This window comes from Schistocerca americana, chromosome 3 (assembly GCF_021461395.2).
Source record: "Schistocerca americana isolate TAMUIC-IGC-003095 chromosome 3, iqSchAmer2.1, whole genome shotgun sequence".
Classification (NCBI taxonomy): Eukaryota; Metazoa; Arthropoda; class Insecta; order Orthoptera; family Acrididae; genus Schistocerca; species Schistocerca americana.
The window spans coordinates 293,913,213-293,925,101 of NC_060121.1; the positions used below are offsets into that span (position 1 = coordinate 293,913,213).

The 11,889-nt window shown below is 43.3% G+C and overlaps 1 protein-coding gene across 1 annotated transcript in view; it reads right to left on the bottom strand.

The window, feature by feature from the left end:
- Nucleotides 1–11,155, bottom strand: part of LOC124606033 (tyrosine decarboxylase-like) — a 112,297-nt gene extending 101,142 nt beyond the window's left edge. Inside the window, exon 1 of the mRNA XM_047137997.1 lies at nucleotides 10,895–11,155. Within this exon, the coding sequence (XP_046993953.1) occupies nucleotides 10,895–11,155 (261 nt within the window). The remainder of the gene's footprint in view (nucleotides 1–10,894) is intronic.
- Nucleotides 11,156–11,889: the final 734 nt, after the last annotated feature.

An 11,889-nucleotide genomic window follows, 5' to 3' on the forward strand; every position in this document is an offset into this window, starting at 1 on the left:
CAGAACTAAGCCATTAAGTCGTTCCTCTTTCATTGTCGACCTCAGCCGTGTGTTTGTACATAGCAATGTTGAGAAACTTCTTTCTACTGCAGCAATAGAAGCAGGTAGGCAAGGAAATATTTCGTACAGTGTGTGCAAAGTAGGATAGTCAAATCTAGGACAAACAGACAATGCTTGCATAACATGAATCACTATCATTAATGGTGTTTATGCGTGCTACAAAGGAAAGTAAAGCTACTCGATAACTCGATTCAGTCGAGTCGACTGACGAAAGAAACAAATAGCATGCAGGCTGAATGGTGGGGGTGGCGGGTGGCACGGGTGGCAATACGGGTGGCCCCGCAAAGGTCGGGGGGGGGGGGGGGGGGGGACGCCCCACTCGCTCCCCAAAATTGTCCACCACCGTGTGAGCTTCTTCAGGCAAGACTCAGTATCAGGGACGGGCATAAAGTAATTGGATCCTTCTATCGCCACAAGACACATCTCCTGATGTGACAGAAAACTTTAGAGAAAACCTCTCTTCACTTGTACGTAAGCACCTAATGATACTGTAATCATTGGTAGACACTTCAATAATCTAACAATTAACTGGGAAAATTACAGTTTTGTTAATGGTGGGCATGATAAGACATTCTGCGAAACCTTGATAAATGCCTTCTCTGCAAACTACTAGACAGATAGTTAGAAATCCCACTCATGATGAAAATATACTGGACCCAATAGCAACAAACAGACCTGACCTATTTGAGAATGCCCACATCGAAAAAAATATCAATGATGCAGTTGTAGCAACAATGATTACCAAAGTACAAATGACAACTAAAACAGACAGAAAGATACACACATCAAAAAAAGTATTGCATAAGCTCGGTTCGGAGAGTTCCGGAATCTATACAGAAAATTGGAATAGATATCAACATAAACATAATTTACGCCCTTATTATTGCTCATGAAAACCACACATTGCATGTTGTACCATCATACAGCGAGACCTTCAGAGGTAGTGGTCCAGATTGCTGTACACACCGGTACCTCTAATATCCAGTAGCACGTCCTCTTGCATTGATGCATGCTTGTATTCATCGTGGCATACTATCCCCAAGTTCATCAAAGAACCGTTGGTCCAGATTGTACTACTCGTCAAGAGCGATTCGGCGTAGATCCCTCAGAGTGATGGGTGGGTCACGTCGTCCGTAAACAGCCCTTTTCAACCTATCCCAGGCATGTACGATAGGGTTCATGTCTGAATAACATGCTAGCCACTCTGGTCGGGCTATGAGTTATCCCGAAGGAAGTCATTCACAAGATGTGCACGACGGGGGCGCGAATTGTCGTCCATGAAGACGAATGACTCGCCAATATGCTGCTGATGTGGTTGCACTATCGGTTGGAGGACGGTATTCACGTATCGTACAGTCATTACAGAGCCTTCCATGGCCACCAGCGGCGTACGTCGGCCCGACATAATGCCACCCCAAAACAGCAGGGAACCTCCACCTTGCTGCACTCGCTGGACTGTGTGTCTAAGGCGTTCAGCCTGACCGGGTTGCCTCCAAACACGTCTTAGACGATTGTCTGGTTGAAGGCATATGCGACACTCATCGGTGAAGAGAACGTCATGCCAGTCCTGAGTGGTCCATTCGGCTTGTTTGTGGGCCCATCTGCACCGCGCTGCATGGTGTCGTGGTTGCAAAAGTGGACCTCGCCATGGACGTCGGGAGTGAAGTTGCGCATCATGCAGCTTATTGCGCACAGGTTGCGTCGTAACACGACCTCATGTGGCTGCACGAAAAACATTATTCAACATGGTGGCGTTGCTGCCAGGGTTCCTCCGAGCCATAATCCGTAGGTAGCGGTCATCCACTGCAGTAGTAGCCCTTGGGCGGCCTGAGTGAGGCATGTCATCGACAGTACCTGTCTCCGTGTATCTCCTCCACGTTCGAAAAACGTCGCTTTGAAACTTCGTGGCAGATTAAAACTGTGTGCCGCACCGAGACTCGAAATCAGGACCTTTGCCTTTCGCGGGCAAGTGCTCTACCAACTGAGCTACCGAAGCACGATTCACGCCCGGTTCTCACAGCTTTACTTCTGCCAGTATTTCGTCTTCTACCTTCCAAACTTTACAGAAGCTCTTCTGGGGATGCTAGAAGGTTTCAGATAGATTATATAATGGTAAGACATAGATTCAGGAACTAGGTTTTAAATTGTAAGACATTTCCAGGGGCAGACGTGGACTCTGACCATAATGTATTGGTTATGAACTGTAGATTGAAAATGAAGAAACTCCAAAAAGGTGGGAATTTGAGGAGATGGGACCTGGATAAACAGGCTAAACCAGAGGTTGTACAGAGTTTCAGGGAGAGCATTAGGGAACGATTGACAGGAATGGGGGAAAGAAATACAGTAGAAGTAGAATGGGTAGCTTTGAGAGATGAAATATTGAAGGCAGCAGAGGATCATTTAGGTAAAAAGACGAGAGCTAATAGAAATCCTTGGGTCACAGGAGAGATATTGAATTTAATTGAAGAAAGGAGAAAATACAAAATTGCAGTACATGAAGCAGGCAAAAAGGAATACAAACGTCTCAAAAATGAGATCGACAGGAAGTGCAAAATGGCTAAGCAGGGATGGCTAGACGATAAATGTAAGGACGTAGAGGCTTATCTCATTAGGGGTAAGATAGATACTGCCTACAGGAAAATTAAAGACACCTTTCGAGAAAAAAAACCCACTTGTATGAATCTCAAGAGCTCAGATGGAAACCCATTTCCAAGCAAAGAAGGGAAGCAGAAAGGTGGAATGAGTATATAGAGGGTCTATACAAAGACGATGTTCTTGAGGACAATATTGCAGAAATTGAAGAGAATATAGATGAAGATGAAACAGTAGATCTGATACTGCGTGATGAGTTTGACAGAGCACTAAAAACGTACGCCGAAACAAGGCCCCGGGAGTAGACAACATTCCATTAGAACTACTGAGAGCTTGGGAGTGCCAGGCCTAACAAAACTCTACCATCTGGTGAGCAAGATGTATGAGACAGGCGAAATACCCTCAGACTTCAAGAAGAATATAATAATTCCAATCCCAAAGAAAGCAGGTGTTGACAGATGCCAAAAATACCGAACTATCAGTTTAATAAGTCACAGCTGCAAAATACTAACACGAATTCTGTACAGACGAATGGAAAAACTGGTAGAAGCCGATCTCGGGTAAGATTAGTTTGGATTCCGTAGAAATGTTGGAACACGTGAGGCAATACTGACCCTACGGCTTACCTTAGAAAATAGATTAAGGAAAGGCAAACCTACGTTTCTAGCATTTGTAGACTTAAAGAAAGCTTTTGGCAGTGTTGACTGGAATACTCTCTTTCAAATTCTGAAGGTGGCAGGGGTAAAATACAGGGAGCGAAAGGCTATTTACAATTTGTACAGGAACCCGAAGACAGTTACAAGAATCGAGGGGCATGAAAGGGAAGCACTGGTTGGGAAGGGAGTGAGACAAGGCTATAGCCTATCCCCGATGTTATTCAATCTGTATATTGAGCCAGCAGTAAAGGAAACAAAAGAAAAATTCGGAGCAGGAATTAAAATCCATGGAGAAGAAATAAAAACTTTGAGGTTCGCCGATGAATATGTAATTCTGTCAGAGACAGCAAAGGACCTGGAAGAGCAGTTGAACGGAATGGACAGTGTCCTGAAAGGAGGATATAAGATGAACATCAACAAAAGCAAAATGAGGATAATGAAATGTAGTCGAATTAAATCGGGTGATGCTGCGGGAATTAGATTAGGAAATGAGACGCTTAAAGTAGTAATTGAGTTTTGCTATTTGGGGAGCAAAATAACTGATGATGGTCGAAGTAGAGAGGATATAAAATGTAGACTGGCAATGGCAAAGAAAGCGTTTCTGAAGAAGAGAAATTTGTTAACATCGAGTATATATTTAAATGTCAGGAAGTCGTTTCTGAAAGTATTTATATGGAATGTCGCCATGTATGGAAGTGAAACGTGGACGATAAATAGTTAAGACAAGAAGAGAGTAGAAGCTTTCGAAATGTGGTGCTACAGAAGAATGCTGAAGATTAGATGGGTAGATCACATAACTGCTGAGGAGGAGGTATTGAATAGAACTGGAGAGAAGAGAAATTTGTGGCACAACCTGACTAGAAGAAGGGATCTTTTGGTAGGGCATATTCTGAGGCATCAAGGGATCACCAATTTGGTATTGGAAGGCAGCGAGGAGGGTAAAAATCGTAGAGGGAGACCAAGAGATTCAGAAGGATGTAGGTTGCAATAGGTACTGGGAGATGAAGCTTGCACATGATAGAGTAGCATGGAGAGCTGCATCAAACCATCACTGGACTGAAGACCACAACAACAACAGATATGAAGCAAAGTGTAAGGTTATATACAGAGAGATGCTGAATGAAACATGTTTAGCTGTCAAGAGAGCAATGTATGATGCCCTCAGTGACTACCACAGCATAATATTATCAAATAATATTTCACAAAATCCAAAGAAATTCTGGTCGTGTGTAAAGGCTATTACTGGCGTAGAAGTTAGTGTCCAGTCCCCAGCGCAATGAGACGAGAACTGAAATTAAGGGCAGTAGAGCAAATGCTGAAATGTTTTACTCCGTTTTCAAATGTTCCTTTACAAAGGAAAACACAGGATAACTGCCCCAATTTAATCCACGCACCACTCAAAAGATGAATGAAAGACACTATGTTGTCAGAAGTATCCGGACAGCTGGCTGAAAACGATTTACAAGTTCGTGGCGTCCTCCATCGGGAACGCTGGAATTCAATATTGTGTTGGCCCACCCTTAGTCTTGAAGACAGCTTCCACTCTCGCAGGTATATGTTCAATCAGGTGCTGAAAGGTTTGTTGGGGAATGGCAGTCCATTTTTAACGGAGTGCTGCACTGAGCAGAGGTATCGGTGTCAGTCGGTGAGGCCTGCCACGAAGTCGGCGTTCCAAAACATCCCAAAGGTGTTCTTTAGGATTCAGGTCAGAACTCTGTGCAGGCCAGTCCATTAAAGGGATGTTACTGTCGTGTAACCACTCCACAACAGGCCGTGCATTATGAACAGGTGCTCGATCATGTTGAAAGATGCAATTGCTATCCCCGAATTGCTCTTCAACAGTGGGAAGCAAGAAGATGCTTAAAATATCAATGTAGGCCTGTGCCGTGATAGTGCCTCGCAAAACAACAAGGGGCGCAAGCCCCCTTCATGAAAAACACGACCACACCATAGCACCACCACCTCCGAATTTTACTGTTGGCACTACACACGCTGGCAGATGACGTTCACCGCGCATTCGCCGTACCCAGACCCTGCCATCAGATCGCCACATTTTGTACCGTGATTCATCACTCCACACAGCGTTCTTCCACTATTCAGTCGTCCAATGTTTACACTACTCTCACCAAACGAGGCGTCGTTTGGCATTTACCGGCGTGATGCGTGGTTTATAAGCAGCCGCTCGACCATGAAATCCAAGTTTTCTCACCTCCCGCCTAACTGTCATAGTACTTGCTGTGGATCATGATGCAGTTTTGAATTCCTGTTAGATGGTCCGCCTATTACACATTATGACCCTCTTCAAGTGTCTGCGGTCTCTGTCAGTCAACAGACGAGGTCAACCTGTAAACTTTTGTGCTATACGTGTCTCTTCATGTTCCCATTTCACTATTACATCGGAAACAGTGGACCTAGAGATGTTTACGAGTGTGGAAATCTCGCGTACTGACGTATGACACAAGGGGCACACAATCACCTCATCACGTTTTAAGTCCGTGAGTTCCGCGGAGAGCCAAATTCCGCTCTCTCACGATGTTTAATGACTACTGAGGTTGGTGATATACACTACCTGACAATAGTTGGCAGCACAATGCACCTAATATGAAAAAAAATATGTTTATAGGTGTTTCCGGATACTTTTGTTCACATAGTGTAAGTATTATTGTAGGTGATATTGAGAAACAGCTGAAGTCGTTAAAAATTGAACCTGTGTTAGTTCCTCTTGTAACTATAATGTATTGCAGATCCTTCACAAAAAAAAAAAAAAAAAAAAAAAAAAAACACGCGCCGGGAAGCACAGGTCAGACCCAACTACAAGAAGGGTAACAGAAGTGATCCACAAAACTACCATCGAATATCCTTGACATCGATTTGTTGTAAGATCTCAGAACATATTCTGAGCTCAAGCATAATGGGGTCTCTCGAACAGAATTACCTCCTCCATGCCAACCAGTATGCATTGCGGAAACATCAATCATGTGACACACAACACGCATATTTCTCGTGTAGCATACTGAGCTTTCGATCAAGACTGTCAGGTAGAGGCAGTGTTTCCCGATTTCCAAAAAGCATTGGACTCTGCACCAGATCTTCGCTTATTATCAAAAGTGCAATCATACAGGTGTGCCCCATGGAAATGTGTAGGGGCTCTTGTTGTTCATGTTAAATATCAATGACCTTGCTGGCAATACTGATAGTAACCTCAGACTTTTTACAGATGATATAGTTACCTATGATGAAGTACTGTCTGAAAGACGCTGCATAAATATTCAGTCAGCTTCAAAAAATGTGTGTGAAATCTTATGGGACTTAACTGCTAAGGTCATCAGTCCCTAAGCTTACACACTACTTCAACGAAATTATCCTAAGGAAAAACACACACACCCATGCCCGAGGGAGGACTCGAACCTCCGCAGGGATCAGCGACACAGTCCATGACTGCAGCGCCCTAGACCGCTCGGCTAGTCCCGCGCGGCTTCAGTCAGATCTTGATAAGATTTCAAAGCGGTGCAAAGATTGGCAGCTTGCTTTAAATGTTCAGAAATGTAAGACTGTGCACTTCACAAAACTGAAAAACATAGTATCCTATGACTATAATATCAATGAGTCACTCTTGGAATCGGCCGACTCATCCAAATACCTGGGTGTAACACTTTGTATGGATATGAAATGGAATGATCACATAGGATCACTCGTGGGTAAAGCGGTTGACATACATTGATTTATTGGTAAAGTACTGGGGAAGTACAATCAGTCTATAAAGGAGATTGCATACAAATCACTCGTGCGACTGATTCTAGAATACTGCTCAAGGTTGTGGAATCCACACCAAATGAGACTAACAGGGGATTTTGAACATATACAGAGAAGGGCAGCACGAATGGTCATAGGTTTGTTTAATCCGTCGGAGTTTGTCACAGAGATACTGAAGGAACTGAACTGGATGACTGTTGAAGACATACAGCTTTAGATGATGACTCTAGAAGTATACTACAGCTCCCTGCTTATCGCTCACATACGAATCGTGGGATGACATACACTCATGCTCATAAATTAAGGATGATTGCAGAATGTGGTGCCACACAACGTGGCACTACACAAAACTGGTGCTAATAGCATAGGCACATAGGGAACACACACGACACAGATCTGTAAGTCCACGGTATTGGTGATAAGTTGATAAAACCGTCCCGAAACACATGTGCTACAAAACGTACTGTTTCCTGCGCATGTACTTTCATCCACAACTGCAGATGCATGCCGGCCGCGGTGGTCTAGCGGTTCTGGCGCTGCAGTCCGGGACCGCGGGACAGCTACGGTCGCAGGTTCGAATCCTGCCTCGGGCATGGGTGTGTGTGATGTCCTTAGGTTAGTTAGGTTTAAGTGGTTCTAAGTTATAGGAGACTTATGACCTAAGATGTTGAGTCCCATAGTGCTCAGAGCCATTTGAACCTTTTTTTTTTTTTTTTTTTTTTTTTTTTTTTTTTTTTTTTTTTTTGCAGATGCATGTTAATAGGACAGCCTCGAACAATTCAGGAAGTACTTGTTCGACGAAGGACTTTGTATTTCACTCCATTCAGACGTGGGCGGGGGGGGGGGGGCACAAGAGGTGTGGTTCGATCAAGAGATAAGCGATAATACCGGCCCGTACATTCACCGCAAATTGATGTTAGTGGTGCAGTTCGAACGGGACGCGAGGATTGTACCGCACTCAGATGTGGCTGTTACAACAGTTAAAGAACCCTTCTCTGGCGAGCTGTGTCTAATCTATGAAAGACATATTACTTAAAAAGATGGCTCAGTCTCACAACGCTGAACAACCCCTTCACGAGACTGAACTCTTTGTTGGTAATCATCCACAACCAAACCCTGGGCTCGTTGGTGACGATGGAGGTGCAACTGGTTGTCACACAAGGCACGCCTCGTACTACTTTGAGACTTATCTATTGTACAAGACAGGCATGGGCAACCTCTGGTGACCCACGAGCCTGACTCACATACTTAGTTAACCTTACATGCCGCATCACCACATGACGCGACTGCAGCGCTCCTAGCGCATACAGTCAGTACCACAGCTACCGTGACGTTAATGTTTAGGGGAAGTCCATTAATTACGTCAGCTCATAATGGGGGCAGGTCCGTCAGAATCTCACCAAATCTCATTCAAAGGGAGTGAGACAATAAAAATCTCATGTCTAGATTAGATTAGATTAGCACTTGTTCCACAGATCATGGATACGACACTTCGTAATGATGTGAAACGTATCAGGTTAATAAAAGGTGTCTATACAAGATATTGCATTAGACAAAATATTACATGACACTCAATATTTTTAATTTTTTTTTTGTGGAGGTTGGGAAATTACCCACTTACTATATCCAAAAATTCATCTAATAAGTAGAAGGAGTTCCCATTAAGAAATTCTTTTAATTTCCTTTTTAATGCTATATGGCTATCTGTCAGACTTTTGATGCTATTAGGTAAGAGACCAAAGACTTTTGTGGCAGCATAATTTACCGCCTTCTGAGCCAAAGTTAGATTTAACCTTGAGTAGTGAAGATCATCCTTTCTCCTAGTGTTGTAGCCATGTACATTTTCGAGATACGATTAAAACACTTTGTTTTAACCAAGCCAAACCTGAGTAGAATATGGATGGACAGACAGGCTGACAAACAAAAACGATCCATGAAAATAGTATTAACTGATTTGTCGGATCCTAAAAAAGTGACCTTTCATTGATGTACACATTAAATGTCATTGCACTTTACTTACTTCGCAAATGAAACACATTATTTTTGTACCTTACTTTGAACCATATGATTACGTAGCTTTTCAGTCTCTTCATTTATGTGATCACTAAGAGAATTCTTGTCGGTGACATTCAGCTTAGCTTTCTTCCACAAATGATTAACTTCTTCCTAGCGTGAGTTTTTTGACGAGTCGGTGTGCCGCTACACATAAGCATTCTAAAAGTTTTGATACAAATTCATGTTCAGCACAATAACAGCGGCTTTATATGCTGTGCAGAATATGATGGGTGAGTCATTGACTGCTAAGCAGTGATTTCGACGGCGCAGTAGGGAACTACTTTAATGAAATCTGACACTTATCGGCACTTATTTCAAATCTAAGAATCCCGAGCATGCACACATGTAAGGAATTCAGTTCAGAGGGGCTATAAAGACAGGTGCACACTTTAAAATTGTCTTTGCTCGGAAGTAATTTTTTAAAACGGATGATACCCGTTATTATAATGCACATTCTCTGAATTAAGAAGTTGATATATATATATATATATATATATATATATATATATATATATATATATATATATATATATTAATGACTTGCCATTCTATATTCACGAAGATGCAAAGCTGGTACTTTTTGCCGATGATACAAGTATAGCTATCACACCCGACAACCAAGAATTCACTGGTGAAATTGTAAACGTTGTTTTTCAGAAAATCATTAAGTGGTTCTCTGCAAATGGGCTGTCATTAAATTTTGACAAAACACAGTATATACAGTTCCACACAGTAAATGGAATGACCCCATTAATAAATATAGACTTCGATCAGAAATCGGTAGCTAAGGTAGGATATTCAAAAATTCTAGGTGTATGCATTGATGAGGGGTTGAACTGGAAAAAACACACTGAGGATCTGCTGAAACGTTTGAGTTCAGATACTTGTGCTATTAGGGTCATTGCAAATTTTGGCGATATACATCTGAGTAAATTAGCTTACCACGCCTATTTTCATTCTCTGCTTTCGTATGGCATCATATTCTGGGATAACTCATCATTGAGTGAAAGAGTGTTCATTGCACAAAAGCGTGTAATCAGAATAATTGCTGGAGCTCATCCAAGATCATCCTGCAGACACTTATTTAAAGAGCTAGAAATCTTCACTGTAGCCTCACAATATATATATTCATTTATGAAATTTGTTATTAACAATTCGAACGAATTCAAAAGTAATAGCAGTGTACATGGCTACAACACTAGGAGAAAGGATGATCTTCACTACTCAAGGTTAAATCTAACTTTGGCTCAGAAGGCGGTAAATTATGCTGCCACAAAAGTCTTTGGTCTCTTACCTAATAGCATCAAAAGTCTGACAGATAGCCATATAGCATTTAAAAGGAAATTAAAAGAATTTCTTAATGGCAACTCCTTCTACTCATTAGATGAATATTTGGATATAGGAAGTGGGTAATTTCCCAACCTCCACAATACAAAATTAAAAATATTGAGTGTCATGTAATATTTTGTCTAATGTAATATCTTGTATAGACACTTTTTATTAACCTGACACGTTTCACATAATTACGAAGTGTCGTATTCATGATCTATGGAACAAATACTAATCTAATCTAATCTGAAGTCCAGGTGTGGGAGTGTGGGTGGAGTCATCTGCTAGGGCTGACTTGGGGATCTCGAAAATTGGAATTTAGAGGCGCCACACAGTTCCCCCCCTTGTGAGAGTTGAACGCTGGGGTAGTGACATATGAGTACGGCTCTGGAGTGTCAGTCAGCCATGCAAGCGTCGATGGTAGAGGTGCGTGGAGACTCTGATCTGACAGCAGGTTGTATGGGCGGCATCGGCAACCATGCATGGTGTGGCTGGTATGCACGCTGGAGTGTGTGGGCGTTCGTGAATGCTGCTGCCGTCTCTGCCATCAGATGAATGCCCTGCTGGGCTGTTGGTGCAGTGTCGAGGATAGGCATTACTTCTTGGATACTGGAGGCTGTGTACTGAACTGCAACGAGGGCTGCTGGAAGAGTGTTCCCTGCGACTCCATCGGTCAGTGATGGTGAAGCTTCAGGCTTGGTGTTGTGCATTGTGCCTTTAGCATCAGGTTCTGTTCACTCAGGAATGGTGGCAGGAAGGGTAACGCATGGGGAAATGTGGCTGCATCTAGGTTCCAGGTACACATGGTGTCAGGGCAAGACTCAGTGTCGGCAGTGGTGCCTGTGGCGTTGGTATTTCACAGGGATATTTCGACTGCTGGGGGTGTATATCAGCATCATTGATGGTAAGCACGTAAGGTGGGCTATAGTTTGTCGATGAATGCCACCGACAGGTTGCTGTGGAGGTGCACAATGACTGTTTTGTCATTTCTTTGCAAAATGAAAATGGTTCAAATGGCTCTGAGCACAATGGGACTTAACTTCTGAGGTCATCAGTCCCCTAGAACTTAGAACTACTTAAACCTAACTAACCTAAGGACAGCACACACACCCATGCCCCAGGCAGGATTCGAACCTGCGACCGTAGCGGTCGCGCGGTTCCAGACTGTAGCGCCTAGAACCGCTCGCCCACCCCGGCCGGCTCTCTGCAAAATGAGGTGAGGTCACAAGAGCAGGGGCTGACAGGCATCGATGTGTAGCTTCTGATGAGTGCACAACGCGAGGTCACCATGCACAATAGCTCTGTGCTCAGCATGACGTTGTAGGTGCGTCAGCTGCAGCTGGGCAGTGTGGTCTTGCAACTGTTGTACATACGCTGGGATACACAACATAGCGTGGAAAGGCTGCAGCTCAATGAACTCACCTGGCATAACCAGGCGCTGTCC